We start from the raw sequence: 23,571 nt of genomic DNA, 5'->3' as shown, positions 1-23,571 counted from the left end.
GCACAACAATGCTATGAGATTACTGCTAGCAGGCCATGAGAGGTGTCCATTCTTTTGTATATTTCTCTTATCATTTGATAATCATACTTAATAACTGAATGCTAAGCTCCAATTTCAGTGATATTACATCCAAATTACACAGTTAAAGAGAACATGCCTTAATTTATGATAGAATTTAATCATTCAAAATGCTTACTTTTACAGCAATACTTAATTCTTCAAAATTCTGGCCTGCTATCTTCAATGCTTCATCAATTTCTTCCACAGTTTTAGTCTCCTAAGAAAGGGAAGGGGAATATACAAACACAAAGTATAAAAATAGATGCTTAGATACAACATAGCAGCTGCAAAAACATCAAGCTACCATTGCGGTTACAGACCCACTACAGAAATCAGAAAAGAAGCAACAATTAACATTTTAGTTTTGGTGATAGCATCCCAAATTTCTTTTAGGTACCTTTTTGGAAAAAATGGAATTATGTCCTACAACCATTTTGCATCTTAAAACTACCTGAAAAATTTATCATGGCAATAAATATATATACATAAAAAGTAACAGTTCTTAAGAAAAAAAGATTATAATTTGGCTATGTTAAGATTTAAACAATGAAGGTGAAGACAGCGCTCTGTCTTCTCTCCCAGCCCACTAATGATCCCCTTAACAAAAAGATGTAATACTTCATTCAGCAGTATTTTGGAGTTTGTCCTGTTTCTAGTCTTAAATTAAAAGAATACATTATTTAAAGTGATATGGAGTAGTAACAGGTAAAACTCAATCTTCCAACAACAATTACACCATCCTTTCAGTCACCGTTAAAATACCTGGTAAATCACCCTTAGAATTTAGAAACTTGCACTTTATACAATCTCATAGAATGTGAATTCAATAACTAGGTTCCAAAGGAGGAAGCTACGTGCAGGTAAATATCAAGAGCACTGACAGAGCTGGTCAAAGGCAGAATGGGCTAACTTGGGAGGAAAAGAGAATTGCTGAAAACAGTTCAGAACAAATCAAGAGATTCAAGCAAGGGAGTATAGGTTTACCTCTGTTACCTTCATGTTTTCAAAAGAATCTACAGTTATAGGAACCTTGAGAGAAGAGGAAAGTGAAGCTACCAGAGACAAAGTAAAAACGTCTGGCCACGTGTCACTTGATGAATAACACTCTTCATACCTCCATTACAGCTGATGGGTTCAGAACAGTCCCACGTGTGAAGGCTGAATGTTCTAAACCAACAGTTAGCCGGTCAGCAGTCTTTTTAAAGTCCTGAGAACAGTTCTTTATTCTGGAAAATGTCAAGTACATTTATTTTAAATACCAAAATTAATATAATGGTTTCAATCCTCTAGTCTGATTTTTACTCTCTCTCAAAAATAATTCAGGGGGAGGTTATAGCTCAGTGGTAGACTGTGTGCTTAGCATGTACGAGATCCTGGGTTCAATCCCCAGTACCTCCATTAAACATAAATAAATAAATAAACCTAACTATCTCCCCACTCAAAAAAACTAAAAAAATAAATCATACCATGACTTCTAAGAACACTTAACAGTGGGCTCTCAATTATCTATGATAAGTAAAGACAGGGAAACCATGACTAAATATGCTTTCATATAAAACTTAATTTTAATCAAGAATTCAATTTCTTAACAAATTCCTAAAAATAATAGCTTACAGTATTAATTGTGCTTGAATTTCCTAACCATCTCTCCTTCTCTGATATTTTTTGGTAGACATGTTGATAATCCTTTAACTGTCTCAAGCTCAATTATTTATATACACAAATGCCAGCTATTAAAAAATGTACTTATAGGCCTAGATAATGTATATAAAGGTAATGAATTTACCAGATAAGTTAATTTCAAAGAAAAAGTAAGCTACATTTCTTGAGTACAGATGCTAGAGTTTTTGCCTATTTTTATCTTTATATCCCTATGTTAGCTAGCACACAATAAGCACTCAGTGTTTGTTGAATAAGTAAATCAGAAGCCTATGACACTTCATGGAAGAAACTATGATTAAATATGTTACTCTCATAGAGAGAAATAATAGACTAGATAATTTTTTAACATTCTATTACTTAAAAAGTGAACATTCATCTTCTTAAAAACATATGTGAATGCTTTGGCCATAAGGAGTCCATTATTCAATTCCTGTTTCAAAATATTAAAAGACAAATCAGGAAGGAAACACATCATGTATCAAAAGATACTCCTATTTTAAAATATATAACCATTTAAACCAAATTCTACTGAAATTAGGAAATAGAGGAGTTTCTAACATAAGTATATTTGACATGGAGAACAAATTTTAAAATGGTAATTCAGAAAAAAACTGGGGTACCTAAAACAGATTCATCTACTTCTGAAAATGAAATTTCACTTTGCAACCATATTCAATATTATATAGATCTAGACAAAAGTACAATCAAATTTGACTTGGACGATGTATAAAAAGAAAGATTCATACAGAAGCCCACATTTATATTTTCTCTTGGGAAAAAAAAAAAGGATAATTTCGCAACACTGGGATGGTCTTAACACAAAGCAGTAATTGGCTGGAGCTGAGTACAGGCTACCTCCTTTGGAGTGGGTAAACCTTCTGTCTGCTACAATCCTTAACGCTCATTTAATGTCAGTCTATCTCACCCAGTAAGTCATCTGCTAGATTCCTGTAGGTGTTCAAATTTGTTATGGCCACTGACTCACAGGAAGCCAAAAAGATTCCTGAAGTGATTACTCTATTCACTCAGAGCCTATGGAGGAAGTGACCGGTGGAATGCAAATACAGCAGTTGGGAGCAGTACTGGTATTCCATGAGCCTGAGTTTCACCTCTGGTTCTGTCAATAACCAACTGCTGGACTTTAGCTAAGTGGTTATGCTACCCAAAGGAAAAACTGTTCTGTTGGTTTCTACGCATGCATATAAATCTGGACAGAGAAGCTACAGCAATAACATGAAAAGTCATGACAGTTAGTCTAAAGGATTTTAGATTTTACCTGGATAGGTAATGAAAACCATAGAGCAGGAAAGGGTCTGAAGTCCTAAGGAGGTAGCCAAAAGAGACTAAAAGAATCAAACAGGGTGTAGAAATGGAAGTTAAATTATAAATATGGGTGATATTGTGGAAATATAATCTTCAGGAGGTAAGATGGATGAGATATGAGGAACTGGGGGATCTATAGATGTTTGGGCCAATAACAAAATTGAAAAGTTTCAAATGAGACTGTTCCTTGAGGGAACCCTATATTTATTTTATTTCTCATATAACTTACTTCCATATTAAATATGATTTAAGAAGTTAAAAGTTATACAAAAATATAATTACCATCTGAGTAGCATCTTGGTAAATTAATAAGAAGATTCTTTGACCCTTAAAAAGTTGCAAAGTCAAACTTTACCATTTTTTAAATCATGATTCATTCCACAGTCAACCCTAAATGTACATTCGCCTAGGATCAAAAAATGATTTTCAGAAAAACTACAGCAAATGTCAAAATATCATGGTTCTTCGTCTAACATTTATAAAATGTTTACTCTGTGTCCAGCATCAGGGATGTAGAAAACAATAAAATATGGCCCTTGACATTAAAGGGGCTTGTAGACTAGAAGAAGATGACAAATATAAATAAGTGCAATTAAAAAAAACACAGGTGCTCATCTCCAGCTGGAATATGTTAAAAAAAACTTTGCATACTATTTTAAGAAGAGAATTTATTAATACATATACATGTAAAATCTTACACAAGAATGGAAAAATGAATAAAATAACCTCAAAGTTATCACTTTCTATAAATCACCTCTCAAACCACTTCTTTTCAAAATCCTGCATTGTATTGTACTCATACTACTGTTGAGAATCAATAGAAATGTACGTTCTTATTTTTTTCCTCCATTATCTTCTCACTCAGCACACTAGTTTTTGCTGAAGTCTGTTCTCAGCTTCTCTTACTCTGATGTGGCAATCTTGCATTCTTTTCTTTCCCCACTTTAAGTAAGAACAAACTAATGCTGCTTCTTTAGGAGTTGGAGTCTCCATTTCATTTACAGCTAAGATAAATTACAAACCTAAAGAGCAATGTATAAACAATGGGTTACAAACACTAATCTAAGAATGACATTTTATCAATAATTCTAAAATAACTCTTCGAGAAATATGTTAAACTTCAAACACTAAAATAAGTGCACACAGAACATACTTTTTTGGCTGCAGTTTTTCCATAAAAGACTCTTCTTTAATATATCCATCTATTGGGCAGTATCCTTGTTTTGTATTTATAGTTGTAGCAACCTTAGGATAAAAGATGAAAGTAAGAAACCAGAAAGTCACTCAATAAATTCTGTTTATCCAGAATTCAAAAAACTAGTGTGTCATCCATAGATAAAGTTGAAAATAGCTCTAAAGATCCTGAAATCCTCTTTAAATCAAAGAAAAAGCAACATTTACATGTTTTTATCCTACTTAATTTTTTTAAAAAAATCATTTAATTGGCAATTAATTAAGCAGAACATTAACTATACTTCACTCTGCTACATTTCTAAAGGAAATACTTAGAACAATACTTTTAAAATTCACTGTAAAATTTTTACAATGCTATTTTAAGGTACATACAAAACTCTAAAATACTTGGGAATAACTATAGTAAGAAAAATACAAGCTCTAAGAAAAGAAAATAAAAAACTTTATTAGCAGTCATAAACAAGAACTGAATAAATGGAGAATTAGGTTAGGGTCTTGAAGACAAAGATTTAAAACCCTAAAACACAACTGATATAAAATTAATACAATTCTGAAGTTCGTATGAAAACATAATGAGCAAGAATATAAAATTTTTAATATAACATTCAGTGGAGATTTATCCCACCAGAAAATAAAGCTACTGTAATTAAAACACTAAGGTAGTGGCACAATACAAGTCAACCCTTGAACAACGCAGGGCTTAATGTGCATGTAATTTACAGCTGGCCCTCTACATGTGCGGTGCTTCTGCATCCACGGATTCAACCAACAGCAAACCATGTAGTACTGTAGTATTTATCTACATAAGTGGACTTACACAGCTCAAACCTGCACTGACCAAGGGACAACTGTAAATGAATAGAACAGAGCCCTGAAACAGATCCACAAATATATGGGAACTTCATATAGACTATAAGTGGCATTTCAATTAAATAGAGGAAAGATTGATTATTCAATAAATCATGTGGGAAAGTCAGCTAATTATTCTGAAGAAGAAAGTCACATACTCACATCATATAAAATATAAAGGGATTTAATACTTACTTTTAAAAAAAATAAGTATTGAAAAAAAAGTACTGTAACTCTGAGATGGAAAGTCTGCCTAATCAAAGAAAACCTAGAAGCCACTAAGGAGGAGGAAAAACAATTCAAGAAGGAAACATTTCTGAATGGTAAAATGTAATAAACAAAATTAAAAGTGAAAAATTGGGAGAAAACATTTAAAATACACAGGACAAAGTGTTAATATCTCTATCACATGAAATAGTCTGACAAGCTAGAAAAAGACAATTCAAAAGAAAAGTATGGAAAGGACCAAAAAGGATCCGTTAAAAATCCTCCCAGAAGAGGAGCTAAGAAGTCAACATATGAAAAATTGCTCAATTTCACTAGTAGTCAGGGAATTTCAATTTAAAACAAGGAGATACCCACTTTTTGTCCATTAAATGGTCAAACATTAAAAAAATGGACAAACTCAAACATGGATATTTTTTAGACCTGGAAACTAACAGAATCTGCAGATAAGATTTTTTTGGTGGGAGTGGGTTTCAAGAATTGTGCAAAGATATGGTGAAAAATTTTGAAAACCACCTAAATGTTTTATCATAAAGAGATTAGTTAAGAATTACAGCTCTTATGTACCATAGTTTATTATATAGTCTTTGAAAGTACTGCAGCAACATGGATGGACCTGGAGATTGTCATTCTAAGTGAAGTAAGCCAGAAAGAGAAAGAAAAATACCATATGATATCACTTATATGTGGAAACTAAAAAAAAGACAAATGAACTTAATAACAAAACAGAAACAGACTCACAGACATAGAAAACAAACTTATTGTTACCAGAGGGGAAAGGGGGTGGGGGGAAGGGATAAATTGGGAGTTTGAAATTTGCAGATACTAACTACTATATACAAAACAGATAAACAACAAGGTTCTACTGCATAGCACAGGAAACTATATTCAATATCTTGTAGTAACCTATAATGAAAAAGTATGAAAATGAATAAATGTATGTATATGTATGACTGAACTATTATGGAGAGATTGACACAACATTGTAAACTGATTATACTTCAATTAAAAAAAAGTAATGTAGGAGACTCTCATGAGAATAGGTTAATGCTGCTAAGAAAAATAAAGCAGACTACTAAATGCGATAGTCTCTCATTTAAATATATACCTCTGGTGGGAAAGAGGATGTTCTGGGAAGGTTTTAAGTATAAGGTACCAAAGATAGTTATGTATTATTAGGTTATCAGGGTAAAAGTGTTACTTTAGGAAAATCACAATGGAGCAATTGTTATTTTTAAGAGTGTCCCCTCAGAACTGAGGACTAAAACTTTCATTTCTATCTGCCTCTTCATTTATGCCCTTTTGGCCTGGCATTTCATAGTAAGAGCTTAATGTTACTATCAACAGATTTGATACAGGACATTTCTTCCAGAAAATTTAAGAAATTATTAAATACAACTGATTTAAAATATTTCAGTTAAAACTGTGTAAAGATTCTTAACTTCTAACATTTTTTTTTCACTCTAGCATCTCTACGAATGAAATTTGATGACACACAAAGGTTGAGGGGCAGGGCAAAGTTCAAAATTTGCTTGCATGGTATTGGTGTGGAAAATGCAGGTACAAATCTGAAAGGAATATTACTTCATTAAGATAAAAATAAATAGAGGCAACATTCCACAAAAATGTCCAAAAAAGTCAAAATATATAGGCTAAGTGTATAAACTTAACCTTGCATTCCCTTTGATCACTTTGAACAATCATAAAGGGGATATGAACAGCTTATCTTTTGCTAGGTTCCTTAGACTCAGGAGCAAAAATGCAAGTTTTTAGTTCCTAACTAAAAGTATGTCTTATTTCTCCAATATTTTCACCTTTAACATTAGGTTGTAATGCATTCAATATGAAAGACTAAAACTTACCTCACAATCAGGGCATATAATTGTGCTGTATTCTTCAGTTACTAACAAGCACCGTTCACAAAAAGCATGTCCACACTGAAGTTCATGATGGTGACCTACAGATGAAATTTTATTGTGAATTAAACTTTGCACAATTTGTTAATGTTGAATGTTCAGTATAATCAGACGGAAAGTTAAAGGGGATTCTCTTGTATAGGAAAAGATATGTAGTTTAGTTGGAAATGGATGACTTATTAAACGAAATTCAGGAGAAACAAAACAGGTCAGAAGGAGGGAGAAAAATGAGAAGAAAAACCAGGCAGAGCTATGTAATATTGTTTGCATTCATTTAGATGGTTATTTAGCACCTATACTTCTTCAAATTTGACATCTCTTATAATCATATAAAGTGCTCTCACATACTTCATTTGATCATTGTAAATTGCATGGCTAAGCAGGCTGGGAATATTTTATTCAACCTAGGGATGGGTAAACATTTTAGTGATCTGGGGTAAATGGTATAATCTAGACTCCAATCTAGTTCTGTTTCCAAGTCTAATGTTCTACTTGATCATACTGCCCTCTGCTAATTTGTATTTCCCAACCTGTGATGGGACAGAGAGGGCCAATTTGAGACACTGGCAAGACCATTCTCTTCATGATCTAAGACACTGGCAAGGACAGAAGTCAGATGCCACTAATGTCACACACACATGACTCATATAAAGATCATCTTCACAAACTTAGCATTTATGAAGGGAAATACCATAATCTTATCTTTGGAGTAGGGAGGGAATTAGTGTTTAATGGGTAGCATTTCAGTTTTGCAAGATGAAAAAGTTCTAGAGATCTGTTATACAACAATGTGAATATACTTAACACTACTGAACTGTTCTTTTAAAAATGGTTCAGATGGTACATTTAATGGTATTTTTTTTAAAACCACAATAAAAAAGAAACCAGAGAGTGACTCCCCGACCACACTGAGAACTGGAATGCCAATGGCTCTATTGCCCGTGCCACAATCAGGATGTTGCAAATGATGTTGCGGCCAATTCCAGAACCCTAACCCCTGTGCCATGTTCACACCAGCAAGGTGGTCTTGAGTCTTGCCTCTCCTCTGTATGATACCGTAATTTTGATTGAAAAACCTAGTATCAAGATGCTAATAATCTAAGTAGAATTTGGAGTTTATCATAATAGGCATTCATTATAGCTATGTCACTTTCACAGGTTGTCGTTTTAAAAGACTTTGCAAGAAAAAAAGGGAAAAAGAAACTAGATAAAATTAGTCACCATTCACTATAAAATTAGTGTTCTTGCTAATTTATATTATAATAATTGCATTCTTTTGATTAAAAAAAGCTTTAGTTTTAAAGCCAACTGAAACATCTGAAGCTAGCTTACAATCAAGCTAAATTTTAAAGCTCGTTTAAATCCCAGAGATAATGTTACTAAAGAAATCAAAACTATTTCAATTGTTTTACTTTTATAAGGTTTCTGACATTGTACAAAGCAAAATAACTTGTGCTGCATTACAGCTTACAGCAGTTTCACAACTTTGTATGCACAGGCACTATCTTTCCAATTGAGTACTTCTCAGCATTATAATAAAAATGTATGGAAGAAGCAGTGATTTTAAAATGCCATGTTCTAAAACTTTTCTTTGTAATACTATCTCATTCGAATAATGGCGATTTTCTATGCAACAGCAGTGATGGAAATTTGGGGTAGGAGAAATTTGGCTCCCCACCGAAAACACAACTAACCAACTTTTCCCACTCGCTCATGTCTAGTTCGTCTTGGAGGGACTGAGAAAACTGACTTTCACTTCGAAAGTGCAAAGATTTAACAGGCACACAGCGTAAAAAGGCTTTCAGCAGCTCCAGGAGTTGAAATTCAACAACTCGCCCCTGGCAGAGACACAGCACCGTACCGCCTTTCCGGTTACATTAAGTAACTTGAACCTGTTCCACCTGAGGGGAGTCTTGAGGGAGCGAATCAAGGGCGCTCGTTCCCTTGCCGCACAAGGTCAGAACGCAAGACGCACAGAAGTAAGGTGCTGTCTGCCAAACCGAGCCGCGTGCCCCGGCCCATCCCCAACGTCCGTTGTGTAATTTTAGAAACATTTCACAGTGGTCTATTCGTTACTACAACAAAAACTACACAAGGAAGCCATGTTCCGTTGCTTCACCACAGGATGACGGCTAGGGCCTCACAGCTCCCCTCTCACCGACCTGAGAACCGGCCGGTGAGGAAGGCGCGGCGCACGGGGAGGCTGGGGGTGAGGAGAGCCGCCCTCGCCCGTCTCAGCGCGTCCCAGCCTCGCTCATCTCGCGGCCCGCGGGCTCCGGGCCCGGCCTCGACCCGCGCACGCCTCGCCGCCGCGGCCACCCCGCCCCGCCCCGCCCCCGCGCGGGCCGCGGGCTGACCCTCAGGCCCTCACCCGAAGCTCCGGGCGCCCTTCCTCCACACCGGGCGCACAGGGCCTCCCCCGTGGCCTGGGCTCGGGCTTGCCTCTCCACCTGCCCGCAGGAAGACAGGCCGCGCCGAGCCCTCAACGCCTCAGCCGCCATCGCCGCCTCCTCAGGCTCGGAGGGCGCCCGCCGCGTGCGGACCGACGTCCCTCGCGGCAGTGGCCAATCACCGGAGGCGGCGGCTCCAGAGAGCCAATCAGGGGCAAGGAAATTGAAGCCCCCCCCCCGCGGCCAGCGGGGCACGCGGGCTGTTTCTGTTTTGCAGCCGTCGGAGAAATGATGCGCGAGGTGATCAAAAACCGTTTCCCCGTCCGATCTTAGTCTGAGCGTCACTGCCTTGGCACTCTTACTGCATTTAAATCAGACTTCACACAGCATTCCTTCCACTGCTGTTGACCTCACAGGGGGCGAACCATCCTTCACGTTGAAGTCGTCCCCCTTCCCTCGTGCATCATAGGGGCTTCGGTGCGGAAGCCGGCCCAGCTGCCTACCGGTAGGGGGATGGGTTAGCTACTTCAGACTAAGGTGGTCATGATTGCCAACAGCTGTCAAACTCTCGGTGTACAAGGCACTGGGTCGGCAACAGTTGAGGGTGCTAAAAATTTACAAACTAACAGGTTCCCGCTTGAGAGGTATGGAGGCCTCTACCTAAAGGGTAACTTCTAGTACGGTAGCTTGTGTTAAATGCCAGAGGAGAGTGAGAGAAAAGAAGAATTATCTGCGTTGTATGAAAAGCCTTCCTAGAGGATAGAGGGTTTCCACTAGACCTTAATACCTGGATGGGTCTTGCGGAAGTAAACAGGGTAAATGAGGCATTCCAGGGAGAAAGAACAGCATAAGCAAGAGAAACTAGGTGGGAGATGCTGTGGTCTATTCGGAATTTAACTTATAGATCATTTGGCCAGAGTATTAACTTAACTTACAGTGAGCTTTTTGGAGAGGTATATTGGAGTTGAGCCTTACAGGGTCATGAATGCCAGACTAAGGAGTTTGGACTTCACCATTTAAGCAGTAGAGTGCTGGCCAAATTGTGTGAGCAAGGAATGATGTGATCTGGTAACAGTGCGGCAGGTATATTGTGGAGGAAGCATCTGGAGATGGCAGGGTACATTCAGCTGCTACGAATAAAAGCCTGCATACAGTCTTCATTTTCTCTTTTCTGTATACTTTTTTTTTGGAAATAGAAGTATTCTATGCAAAAGCTCACCCCTGATTAATATCCAAAATGTGCAAACAGCTCACATATTTCAATATTAAAAAACAAACCACCCTATCAAAAAATGGAAGACCTAAACAGACATTTCTCCAAAGAAGATATACAGATGGCTGACAGACATATGAAAAGATGTCCAACATTGCTAATTATTAGAGAAATGCAAATCAAAACCACAATGAGGTATCACCTCCCACCAGTCAGAATGGCTATCATCAAAAAATCTACAAATAATAAATGCTGGAGAAGATATGGAGAAAAGGGAACCTCGTACACTGTTGATGGGAATGTAAATTGGTGCAGCCTCTATGGAAAACAGCAGGTAGTTTCCTTAAAAAACTACAAGTGGTCTAAAACTACTATATGGTCCAGCAATTCATATATACCTGGAAAAAAATGAAAACTCTAGTTGGAAAAGATACATGTAGCCTGATGTTCATAGCAGTACTATTTACAATAGCCGAGACATGGAAGTAACTCGAAGTGCCCATAAACAGATGATTGGCTTAAGAAGATGTGGTACACATATACAATGGAATATTGCTCAGTCATAAAAAAGAATGAGATCTTGCCATTTGCAGCAACATGGATGGACCCAGGGAATATTACACTTAGTGAAATTAGTCAAAGAAATACAAATACTGTATAATATCACATGTGGAATAAAAAAATACAAATGAATCTATATATGAAACAGAAACAGACTCACAGACAAAACAAATTTATGGCTACCAAGTGGATGGGGTGGAAGGGGGGAGGGACAAATTAGGACTATGGGATTAACATATATGAACTACTATACATAAAATAGAAAAGCAACAAGGATTTATGGTACAACACAGGAAATTACGCCCAATAATCACCTATAATGGAATATAATTTGCAAAGAACAAAAACAAAAAGCAGAAGCTGAACCACTATGCTGTACACTTGAAACTAACACAATATTATAATTCAACTATAGTTCAATTTTAAAAAAGCTCACCCCTACTCAAAAATCTGTTTACTTTGTAGACCTCAGGAAAAAGTACTGATTCATTAATACATCTCCATGCTACCATCCAGTAGTTTCTACTACTAATCCATAATGGAATTCAGAGTACTAATCAAGCCAGTATTCCCATGTAACGTGCTAATACTTCTACAACATTTTTTTAGTGGTGTTGCCTGTTCCCCTCATCTGCAGTGCCCACTCCTTTCTCCATCAGTTCATGTTTTTTCCTCATCATTCATGGGTCAGCTTTAGAACCACCTGTGCCTCACAACCTTCAGATTTCTCCCTGCACTCAATATTGGAGCATGTAGCTGCAATCTCCTTTTCCATTAGGATGACAATCTTGTTGCATAGGGGTTCCTCTTGTGTCATAAGATGAACTGAATGTGGTTCAGTACAGAGGAGTCATGTCTGAATATCACCAGGCAGGCTGGAGAGAATTATGCCTTTGGTACAGTTGAATAAATCTTGGGTAAAGCAGGGTCAGTGACAAATACAATGACATACATTTAGACCTCACATATTAGGTATTGGTACCTCCCAGATCTTTCCAACAGAGCAGATAGAATTACGTTTACATTTAATTTAGATTGTTTAAATCCTTTGTGTGGAATTCTTTAATGGCTTCCCTTTGACTGTGACAAATCCTTAAAATGGCCTTCGATTTAGCCTCTTTGATTTGGTCTCTGCTGACCTCTGTAGCTTGATTTTGCCCCACTCCTCCTCACTGTGCTCCAGATACTCTGGCCTTTTTCAGTTCTGTAACTCGGTGAAGCTCTTTCCAACCTTAGGGCCTTTGCCTGGAATTCTCTTCCCTGCATTATTAAAAAAAATCCTGTAGGCTATTTTAGCCCCACAATAAGGAATAAAGGATAAAATTATGAATGCCCATGTTCACTTCAACTGGCTTAAGAAATAATTTAATTTTATTTAAGTAATTCAGTTTTATAATGTCTGGCCAGTTACTCACATTTTAGCAAATTCTTTGTTCCTCCTGTGCTTCATACCTTCCTTCTAGGATCCTTTCCTTCAAGGACACCTTGAAGAAATGTCTTCAGTGAGAGTATCTTAATGGTGAATGCTCTCAGCTTTTATTTGAATGCAAATATTTTCATCTCATTTTCATACTTAAATGATTATTTAGTAACATACCATTCTAAATTGACAGTTTTTTTCTCAGTATTTGAAGATAACATCATATCGATTTCTGACTTTTACTGTTGCTATTGAGAAGTTCGCTATAAACCTGTCATTCTTTACAGGTAAGTTGTTTTTCTTTGGCATTCTATATATTCGTTGTAATGTCAAAGTGTAGCTATTTATTTTCCCTGCTTCAGACTGATTGTAGTTCCTCAGTCTGAGAAATTCATTCCTATCATACTGGTCTGGCAAATTCTCAGCCATTTGTCTTCTTTTAATATTACCTCTTCCTTATTATTTTCTTTTGGAACTCCCGTTAGACAGTAAATAGGACTTTTTTTATCCTTTATTCCTGTTAACCTCTCTTTCATATTTTCCATTCTTTATGTCTCTGTGCTGCGTTATGGGTGATTTTCTTCAGATGTATATCCCAATTAATCAGTTCTCTTTCCAGCTGGATCATTAGATCTGCTGTTTAATATGACCATTGAGTTTTAAATTTTCAATGACTACTTAATCTAATTTTATATATTTTTTTAATTTCCAAATTTGCCTGACCTTTTGGATAATGCTGTATACCTTTCTCATGTCTTTGATTCCATTTTTTAAATTACTTTAATATAATACACTTACTTTATTATGCACCTGCAAATTCCTTTTTCTGCATTCTTGAGGGGTCTAATACTGCGATTTATTATTTTTATTGATTTTCATTCATGGTGATTTGTTTCCTCACGTGTTTTGTAATTTTGCATTTTAAACTCACATGGAAATGCTTATTTGTGGGAATCCTGTGAAGCCTGTAATAAGCATGCATTTCTCCAGATTATGTTTTTATTCTCACAGGTGCCCCAAGAAACTATGAAACTTGGACTGCTTTAATTTAATTCCTTGGCTTGTGTTTTCCTAGATTACTCCAGTAGCATATTCTGAATCTCAGGCCCACCGAGGGCAGGTGTGTATTCTAGATTACCTAGAGAGATACTTTCCTCACCCAAAGGTATACAAGATAGACAAATTTCTTTCCCTTTTAGCCAAATTGTTTACTCCCACCAGCAGTGTATGAACCTTCTATGCAAATGCTTGGATTAGCATTTGTTTTGTTTTTTTTTGACGTACTTTGCTGTACTCAGTGGCTGTACTTTGATATCTCCTTTTTGCTTTGATTTACATTTCTCTGAAGACTAATAAGGCTGGCATCATTTCATATTTATTGGTCATTTAGGCTTTCATGTTTTGTTTAAGGGCAGGGGAGTTCTGTGTCTATTTCTTATTGATTTGCAGCAATTCTTTATTCTAGATTCCATTACAGATATCATTTTCCAGGCTGTGACTTATTTTTTCATTTTATGATATCTCTTGTTGTCCAAAAGTGTTTCATTTCACTATGATATTTTCATTGAGGTTTGCAATATTTGCCTATTGTTTAAGAAATCTCTCCCAAGCTAAACATTCATTTTATTCATTATCTTCCATAAGCTCTATTACCTTCCCTTACACTATAAAATTCAGCTTTGTTGTTGTTGGTATTTGCGTTGGAGTGGGAAGAAGTGGGGTGCAATGGAAACATGGGAGCCCAGTGATTTGGATGGACAGGGTCATGAACCTTGATGTTCCGCTTTCATGTGTGCTTCTACATATCACATTGTTAGTGAAGTGCCATCTCAGAAGATAGATACAGAGATAGATTCCACAATGGCATTAAAAAAATCGGGGTGGGGGAGCTAATTAGGTTTATTTATTTATTCTAATTGTTTTTGATGGAGGTACTGGGAATTGAACCCAGGACTCATGCATGCTAAGCACGTACTCTACCCCTGAGCTATACCCTCCTGCCTCACAATGGCATTTTATTATGCTTTTCAAAAAAGGATCAAGTATATTTTAACTTCGATTCTGCTTTTGTTTCAATAAAACCTTGGGTTTACCATTTTTCCACTAGACTCACTAAAATTATCAGGTTGTCACTAAAATAATTTATTGTACAACATTCACAGAATGTGCACAGTGTGTACTCAGTAGAAGTATAGTTGTGAACATTCACTTGGTGTCAGAACATGAGAGTAAGGAGGGTACACCAACATGCCCCAGCCAGCACGACATGGTCTCCAAATGCACCAGATGGCGCCAGGCCCATGACAAACAGCATTTGCAGTTTGGTTCCTTTCTTACTTTTTGAAGGTAGTTTTCAGGTCCTCTGCTACTTTGCCTCGGACCTTTCTGTCCTAAATTACTGCTAGCAGAGGTGTGCAGTGAAGAGGTATAAACTGTCTTCCATATGTATTCCGGAGGAGGCGGAATACCCAACTCTTTCAGGAAGTGACTCTGGCTTTTTTCTTAGAGATTGATTACAGGGCAATGGGGCAGGAAGGACCTTTAGAAAGCACTGAACCCCACCTCCTCATTTAGGGTGGGGAAGCCAAAGCTCTGACCTCCATGGGTAGCATCCCAGTGTTTTGATTCCTGGACCATGCTCCTGGACTTCACTACACCAATCTCCACATCCACTTCCAGAAAACTCTGCCTTGGGAATTACAAAAGAAAAGGACTGCGTGGACATGAAATTTTATATGACTGGAGAGATGACCAGTGCTGCTTCAGGCCAGTTCTGGGGGACTTTCTGGGGATAAGCAAGCTTCAACCTTGCTGCTATGAAGAGTTAGGGGACAGGATGGGGGCTACAGGGTCCTTTCTTGAGAAAGAGTCCCAAGGAGAGCTCCAGGGTCCTAAAAGTTGAGGAACGTACCCCTGTGAGCCTCCCTATAGGGCAGCAGCGTGTTAGTGTCCTGCACTGGGCCTCTCATGCTCTCGTCAGGGATTCCACTCATTAACTGCGGGCATCTCCATCTGTGTTTGTCACACTCAGGCCAAGTGACTGCCTTCCAGGCTGAGATGGGTGTGGGCCCTTGGTTGCAGAGCCCACGATACCTCTGGCTTGAACTTGGCCAGCAGAGGTTAACTCGTGGTTTCCAGACTTTGGTGTGCTTAAGAGTCCTTTGGAGAGGTTATGAGAGTACAGAAGTCCACGACCTAGAGGTTCTGACCCAGAAGGTCCGGGTGAAGCCCAGGCATGTGCCCTTTCATAGCCGTCCTGTGCTGGATGTCATTAGACTGGGTCCACGCTGAGAGCAGATTGCCTTACATTCTGGAGGTCTCTTCTGACTCCTCTGTGGTTCATGTACATTTCTCTAGTTCCTTCCATTCCAAGACATATATTCACTGCTATCAGATTTTCTTCTTTTGGAAACATAAAGCTGCAGACTCCAAGGGAGAAACAACACCCATGTTTTCATAGATTTTGTTTGTTTGCATTGAGGCAAGTTGTTATGACGAGGAAACGTCCAGGGGCAGAGTCAGGGCAAGACCAGGCCTGAGATCACTCTGAGGTGAGGCAGGCGATGGAAGTGCATTTGGGGTTGGCTCAACAGACAAATACAACCCACTGTTTCAGATGCTGATTTCAGTCCCTCATTGTGTCTCAAACTTTGTTTCAGTCACTGACGATGTGGGCTACGCTGTGAGTGGCCCCTCATGAGACATCTGGCCAGAGGGGTGGGCAGCCCTCTGCCCTCCACCTTTGCAAACTCTGATGGGCAGGAGGCTGTCCATCCCTCCTCTGAAGTCATAAAGGAATGAAGGCATTTCATGCAAAGCTTAGAAGCACGGTCACTTCTCAGGTGGGATATTGTTTGGTTGTGGTATTTATGGCTCTGTCCTTTTGCCCATACTCCATCAGATGTGCCCGTAAATGTGGTTCTCAAACCCTGGTCGTGATTCTAACAGGATGGCATCGATTTTTCTGATGGCTTCAGGGAAGATGAAGAAAGTAGGAAGGCATGTTCAAGCTCACGGTAGCAAAGGGGAGTTGGAGAATTAGAGGGGTGGCAGCCCAGGTCCAGCATGATCACGTTTACTGGCCTTTTCTCAGCAGGGAAATTAATTCTCAGCCTTCCTTTCCGTCCAGGAGGGTCTCCTCTTACCCCTTCCCACCTCTTCACCTCTTAGCTTAAAGGCAAGTAAAACTCACATCTGAATTGACAGGACTGTCCTGGAAACCAACTCGCTCATCCCTATATGCACTGGTCCCTCTCATTTTAGTGAAAACAGTGTAGTGAATGTCATATTCACCATTGTTTTTGTGCGTAAAGCTGCTTCCTTTTACGCACAGACCTTCCCACCGGGGCTGAGCCCGCGTGGTAGAGTCCCAGCAGCAACAGGCACTCTCTTTCAGATCTCTTTGTTGTGCATCCATTTCGCATTCAATTACTCTCTTCTTTATTTGTCTCTGTTTCCCACGATGAGTCTTGCTTTTTGAGTCTACTGCGTTTTCCTAAAATGGCCACCGCGTGATCCCCTGCCATGTGGTGTTGACACCTTTCCTGTCAGTGATGGCTGAGGAAGACGGTGGGAGAAAATGAAGGTGGGGTGGTGGGCAAAGGCAGGTCATGCTGAGCACGGTGGGCTGTGCTGACTTTGGAGTTTACGGGGCAGGGGAGTGACAGGATCCAGCGGCCTTCTCGCTCCTTCATGTTTTGGGGAGCACGTGGTGGCACTGGGCAGAAGAGCTTCAGGAGCTGTCAGTGCGACTGTTGTCATCTCCAGAGTCAGGAGACACACCCCTCACAGCCTGGGGCTCCCCACCCCATGTTGCTCTCCGAGGAGGTGAAGGAGATGGGACTGTGCTCCACAGAGGTGGGCAGTGGGAGGGCATAGGCTCTGTGGACACTTACTGCCTGTGTGACCTTTCTGAGACTCTCCCTCCCCTGCTGGGTGGGCAGGATGATAGTCCTGAGGTAACGCTGGTATGCGCTACAGAGGGCCCAGTGTGCAGGCGAGCAAAGAGGAAGGCTCCCAACCTGCTTAGACTCTGACTGAGCCTCTCCACCTGTAAAGAGCTTTGAATGAAATAGTCACTGGGATCATGAAAAATACTCTGCATCACAGCACCTCTATTCTGGCCTAAAAGATTTAACCTGAATGAAGCCTTTAAAGGAAACTTATTGTCTACAGAAATTACGTGGGCTAGAGGTACAAGCCAATGACACCAAAAGGAAGCAATCAGCCAGATTCAGAGTGTGGAGCCCTCTACAGGACAGCCGACCCAGTTCAACAAATAAACAGCATAAAAAAAGAAAAAAGGGGCAGGAGAGGAGGAAGGGACTGTCTCAGAATAAAAGTCACTTTAAAAGCTGTAACAGCCAAACATAATAATGGACCCCCTCTATGTCTCCATTTTAACAAACTTGTAGTAAAAAGGTGTTTTTAGAGAATTACGGAAATTTGGATTTGTACATATTAGATGCTATCAGGGAATTATTGTTGATGTTGTCAGTCGTTATGTAGTAAAACCTGCCTTTTTAATACTGCAAACTGAAGTATTTAGGGTAGAGCTGCAAGATAAAATACACTGTTGCACAGGACATGCTTTTACTAAAAACTGTTTATTTTTATCAATTTTAACTGAATGACCTGTATTTCCATTGGCTAAGTCTGGCAACCCTAATTTAGGGGTGCTGTGGGATGATGTCATGTTCCAGCAAGGAAAAAAAAAAAGTGGGGCCATAAATTAAGTAAAGCACAGCAAAATGGAAATGATTGTTGAAAGTAGTTGAAGGTACAAGAAGGTTCAAACAAAACAAAACAAATAAAAAATACTCTGTACCAGGAGGCAAATAAACCCAATTCTGTCACTGATTACCTGTGTGACTTTAGACAAATCAGTCTTTGAGATTCAATCTCCTCATCTGTAAAATGCCCAGATCATTTCTCAGATTTGTTATGAAGATCAAGTGTGAAGGGCTTTGTGAATGGTCCGCTGTCAACAGGTAGAGGCATCACTGCTGTTTTCAGGTGATGTGTCCCACATCTCTGGAGATGCTCTTCAGTGGAGAGACTCTGGAGCATACACTTGAATTGTGCAATGAAAGCTGCAACAGCCTTATCACTGGACTTGGTTTCCTAATATCCTGGGGCCAGATCGCATTAGCAGACATGTAATAAGTGAAATGGAAAAGAATTCTCCAACAAGTCACAGTTTCATCAGCTCTGATCTTTGGGTGAACCTGAAATTACCTTTCAGAGGTTGGCCCAGCTGAAGCAATGCTGGTCCTGGAGAGAGGTCTGGCTACAGTGTTTTGTAATCGAGCCCTGACTTCTCTGAGCCCTGGTTTTCCTTCCTACAAGATGGAAGTGTACTGGTAAGCCTGCTTCCGCCATTGCCTTCCCACTGACACCATAAAAGTAAAAGGAATTTTAAAATTGTGTAGGACCATTCAAATACTTTTGAGGTTTTATTTTTCATGTTAATACATAAAGATCACTATGGAAAATATTTTTGGAATGCATGCTTTTCCAGTAGAAGAGACTGAAATAAATATCTTTGGATTTCACAGGGGTTGACTGATGTCTCGTTTATGTGAGACAGCATCATGCAGTGGCTGAGAGCTCACACTTTGGAGTCTGACAGATTGAGTGGCTCTGCCTCAGTTTTCTCATCTGTAAAATGGGGGTAATAATAAATAAAGAAATAATAAAATAATAAATAAAATAAATAAATAATAAATAATAAAACAGTATCTACCTCTCAAGGTTGTTGTGAGGTAGATTAAATGAATTAACAGATATAAAAGTGCTCACAACAGTGTCTGGCAAATAATAAGCACTAAATAAGGCTTACAGTCAGCGCCCAGCACAGTTTTTGGCACAGTGTAGGGCCTCTGGAACCATGTTGTCCTCAATGCTGAATGAAGCTGTTATAAACACCTATGTGCATGTTTTTGTGTGAACATAAGTTTTCAACATCTTTGGGTAAATACCAAGGAGCACGACTTCTGGATCGAATGGTGAGAGTGGGTTCCACACTGGCTGCACCATTTTGCACTCCCACCAGCAGCGAATGAGAGTTCCTGCTGCTCCACTTCCTTGTCAGCACTTAGTGTTGTCAGCATTCTGGATTTTAGCCATTTCATTAGATGTGTAGCAGTGTCATGTATTAATCCGCATTTCCCTGATGACGTGATGTGGAATGTCTTTTCAGATGCTTATTCGCCATCAGTATAACTTCTTTGGTGAGGTGTCTGTTACTGTCTTTGACTCATTTTTCGATTGGGTTTTTCTTATTGAGTTTTAAAAGTAATTTTTATATTTTGAGTCGCAGTCCTCTATCAGCTGTGTCGCCGTTTCTTTATGCCTCCCTCCTCGTCCCGCTGAGCTGACGTAAATCAGACATGCCCCCATAGTAAGGAGTCAGACTCCATCTTTTTGGTGTTTGACTGCTGATAGATTTTAAGCATCACTTGTCCCTTTCTTTCTGCCCCACGTCTGGGCAACAATAAGAAAGCCTGGCTGTTCTCTCTTTTGGAGCCCTCAGTCCATCCCCCACCGTGATACAAAGTCTGAGCCAGTTTCCTTTCTCTGCTCTCTCAAGCTGTTTTTGGACTTGCTTGGGAACCACCCTGCTCGCCTTAGGAAATCTCATGATGTGAGGAGTAAGCCTTCCCGTGCCCCGGTACGTGGAACGGGGACGGCTTCGGTTGTCTTGACGTCTGAGCCAGCTTTGGGGTGGGGTGCCTTCTCTTTCTGCAGAGTGACTGCAGCACCCCTCTCTGATAATGTAATGTGTGAAATGGCTGACTACTGCTTGAGAAAGGGCCGAGTTTTCGTAGAAGTGGGATGGCTGCTTCCTTCTGAAGAATCTGGATAAGCAGCAGGACAAGACAGTACGAACGTGCCCTTGTGGACCCAAGTCTTTCACGGTTAGGTGGTAAATATCACTGCTTCTTGGAGACCTAGCCGTTCTGGAGACAGTCTGAACACGGGGCTTTAGTATCTGAAGGTCTGGGCAGCTTCGTGGCCTGGGCCCAGGGGAGCTGTTGGAAGAGTCGTGGTTGCAGAGGGCGGCTCCTTCACCCGAGAAAGCCCCGCAGCTCTGCCTGCATTTGACCCCAGCACCTGAGGAGGGTGAGGTTGTTAGTTCTGAACACAAATCTTTTGGGGGGAATTTATTAAGAGGCCGGGTTCTCGGAACCCCTGTAGAAAATGTTTAATAGCTTTAGAAGCTTGTTGTCTCACACTGGGTGGGATTCAGCTCAGATGAACGCGGCACCTCTTTGCTCCCCAGGCCGCCCTTTTGAGCTGGAGAGAGCTGTCGTCACTGACACGTTACGGCTGAACTGGAGAAGTGTGGAGTGGGTACAGGAGTTTTCCGTGAACGCATCTGAGGAATCTGAAGCACAGAGAGTTGTCCTTACTGGCCTTCTCTGCTGATAATGGAGGACAATCCACTCAAGCTGAGAAAGTCAGGAAGCAGCCCTGGCAGGTGACAGCCAGATCATGATATCCCCAGCTGAGTGTGAACACTTTTCTCAGATTCTAAAGGGGACTCAGACATCCTGTTCTGCGGCCAGCGGGGAACGGGTTCGAAACATGAATACTCTGCAGAGAGTATTCAAAACAGCTCCACCAGACCCCAAGGCCCAGGACACTTTCCTCTGTGAACAGCTGGTCACAGTCCTTCCTCTGCCTCCTGAGTGGGGGCCCTCCACGTTCCTGTTTCTGAGCCTCTGTTCGAGGCTCACCCCCTTGTTGACCATCTGTTCTCGCTCCTCCAGCCATTCCTTCATCACCCTTACTGAGCTGTTCTCTGAGCCGTTCCTGCCCTCCTGGGGCTGATGCTTCAGGGAACAGAGCAGGTAAAACGTGCAGTGCATCAGAGGCTGGGGTTTGCCATGGAGAAAAGCGAAACATGGAAGGGAGGGGTGTCAGGGTAGAAGGTGCTGGTCCACAGACCTGAGACATCTGGGAGAAGGCACTTCCCGAGCAGCAGCCCTCACAAGGCCCCAGCTGGACTTGCAGGCCATGTGGACGGGTCGCCCTGTGAGGGCCTGCAGGCCACTGTGGACACCTCAGGCCTTTCTGACTAATACGCTTTAGTATCAGTCTCCTTGTTTGCAGGGCGTCCTATCATCTCACCTGGATGTGTGAGTTAGTCTTACTCCCACAGGGAATCTCATTTCTGTCTCTTAGGGAGTCACAGATATTGTAGTACCCCCGGGATGACAGGGGCTGTAATGCACCCAGGCTCACAGGGGTCCTTAGGGCCAGTAGCTGTCTGCACCCTCCTGTCCCTTTGCCCAGGGAGCTCGCAGTCTGCCCCGGGGGCGCTGGCTTCCAGGATGCGTCGTGACCCACTGGACACATCCCTGGGCCTTTCCCCTTCTTTTCCTGGTACCTGCAAAACTCTCCCTCATCTTTGCCTTCGAAATCTCAGCTCTTAAAATGTGAGCTGGGCCCACTCAGGGTTTTCCCTGGAGACCCAGGACATTCTGCACCTCTGTCAATCCTGCCCTTGCTGGACAGCTTATTTAAAAGTCTGTCTTTCCTGTTGTATCACTTGCTCCTCTGAGGCCAGCACCACATTGCTCAGTCTCAGTGCTTCTCCCATCATTTAGTTCCTGCCGTGTCCTAGCAGTGCTTAATTTGTCGAAAAATGAAACCAAGAGGAAGAAATCCCATGTTATACAAATGTTAACACATAATGTAGGGAAAAACCCCACCAACTGATAAATCTAGTACCTATGCACTTACAAAATGCTTCTCTCCACAATATCTCAATTTATCTTCACAACGACTCTGTAGAAGGGAGCTTCTATCCTTCAAAATGAATCAGGCTTTTGCCTTAAATCTACATTAAACTTTATCTTAGAACCTCTGGACCAAGAAGATAAAATCCCCTGAGTTAGGTTCTGGTATGTCGAAGGGGAGGGCTGAGAACCAGGAGTGGGACAGAGGAGAAGGAGCTCGCCTGGAGTTCTGGTCTGAAGCGGAAAGAACAGCATCGGTGAAGTAAAAGTGCAAGATGGGGCCAGGTGCTGGCGGGGGAGGCCCGCGCTGGCTGAGCTGAGGCCAGGTGCCCCCGAGGGGAGTAGATGGTGGCTTTCGTCCTCTCTTTTCAGGGTTAAATGTCAATTTTCAAAGGAAAGGTAAAATCTCGGCTCTCACCCAGATATAACAATGAGTAAGTGTTAATGATTTTATTTAGCTTGTATCCAGATGCGGGAACTAGGCAGTTGTTAGAACTGGTTCAAAGGCGCAAAGACGCACATGTTTATCTGGAGGTGAGGAATGCCCGATGCTTGTGCGAACAGGGCAAACTGGCTTTTCCAGAGAAGGAGGACTTCCCTCATGGGGCAGGGCTCGTTTGTGCATCTACAGAAAGGAATATTCTGAATTGCTATCAGTTCTCTGTAACCTTAGCTCTGTAAAGCCTGCCTGAGGGTGTGGTCTGGACAGCAGGAGGTTTCCATCCAAGCACAGTCTGTCCTGACCCGACTTGACAGATTCTACGGTCGAGCCACTTAGTGGAGGGGATGGACAGTGGTGAACCGTCACTTGATCCCGCAAACCCATCTCCCTTCTGTCATGCAAGGCTGACACTGCTAACGGGTGGGGCTGCTGTGAGCATTCGTGAGATAAGGCTTTGAGGAGACATCTCAGTCCCGGGTGTTTAATGACCACCAGCAGTTGTTTCAGTCCTGTTAAGAAACATTCAACTGCACTCTTGGGGTGATGGCTGCAGAGTGAGCACGGAGACCT

At 40.8% G+C, this 23,571-nt stretch overlaps 1 protein-coding gene across 3 annotated transcripts in view; it reads right to left on the bottom strand.

The window, feature by feature from the left end:
• Positions 1–9,750, bottom strand: part of RNF17 (ring finger protein 17) — an 88,945-nt gene extending 79,195 nt beyond the window's left edge. For all 3 annotated transcript variants that reach the window (XM_072975913.1, XM_072975914.1, XM_072975915.1), the window contains exons 1-5: positions 9,601–9,750; positions 7,176–7,270; positions 4,199–4,290; positions 1,175–1,286; positions 197–277 (exon numbers count right to left, since the gene is read on the bottom strand). In XM_072975913.1, the coding sequence (XP_072832014.1) occupies positions 197–277; positions 1,175–1,286; positions 4,199–4,290; positions 7,176–7,270; positions 9,601–9,730 (510 nt within the window). In that variant the 5' untranslated portion in view covers positions 9,731–9,750. The remainder of the gene's footprint in view (positions 1–196; positions 278–1,174; positions 1,287–4,198; positions 4,291–7,175; positions 7,271–9,600) is intronic.
• Between the last annotated feature and the right edge of the window lie 13,821 nt (positions 9,751–23,571).

The sequence above is a fragment of the Vicugna pacos genome, chromosome 14 (genome assembly GCF_048564905.1).
Source record: "Vicugna pacos chromosome 14, VicPac4, whole genome shotgun sequence".
Classification (NCBI taxonomy): domain Eukaryota; kingdom Metazoa; phylum Chordata; class Mammalia; order Artiodactyla; family Camelidae; genus Vicugna; species Vicugna pacos.
The sequence above is the reverse complement of the archived record's forward strand: the minus strand, read 5'-3'. Positions and strand labels throughout refer to the sequence as shown.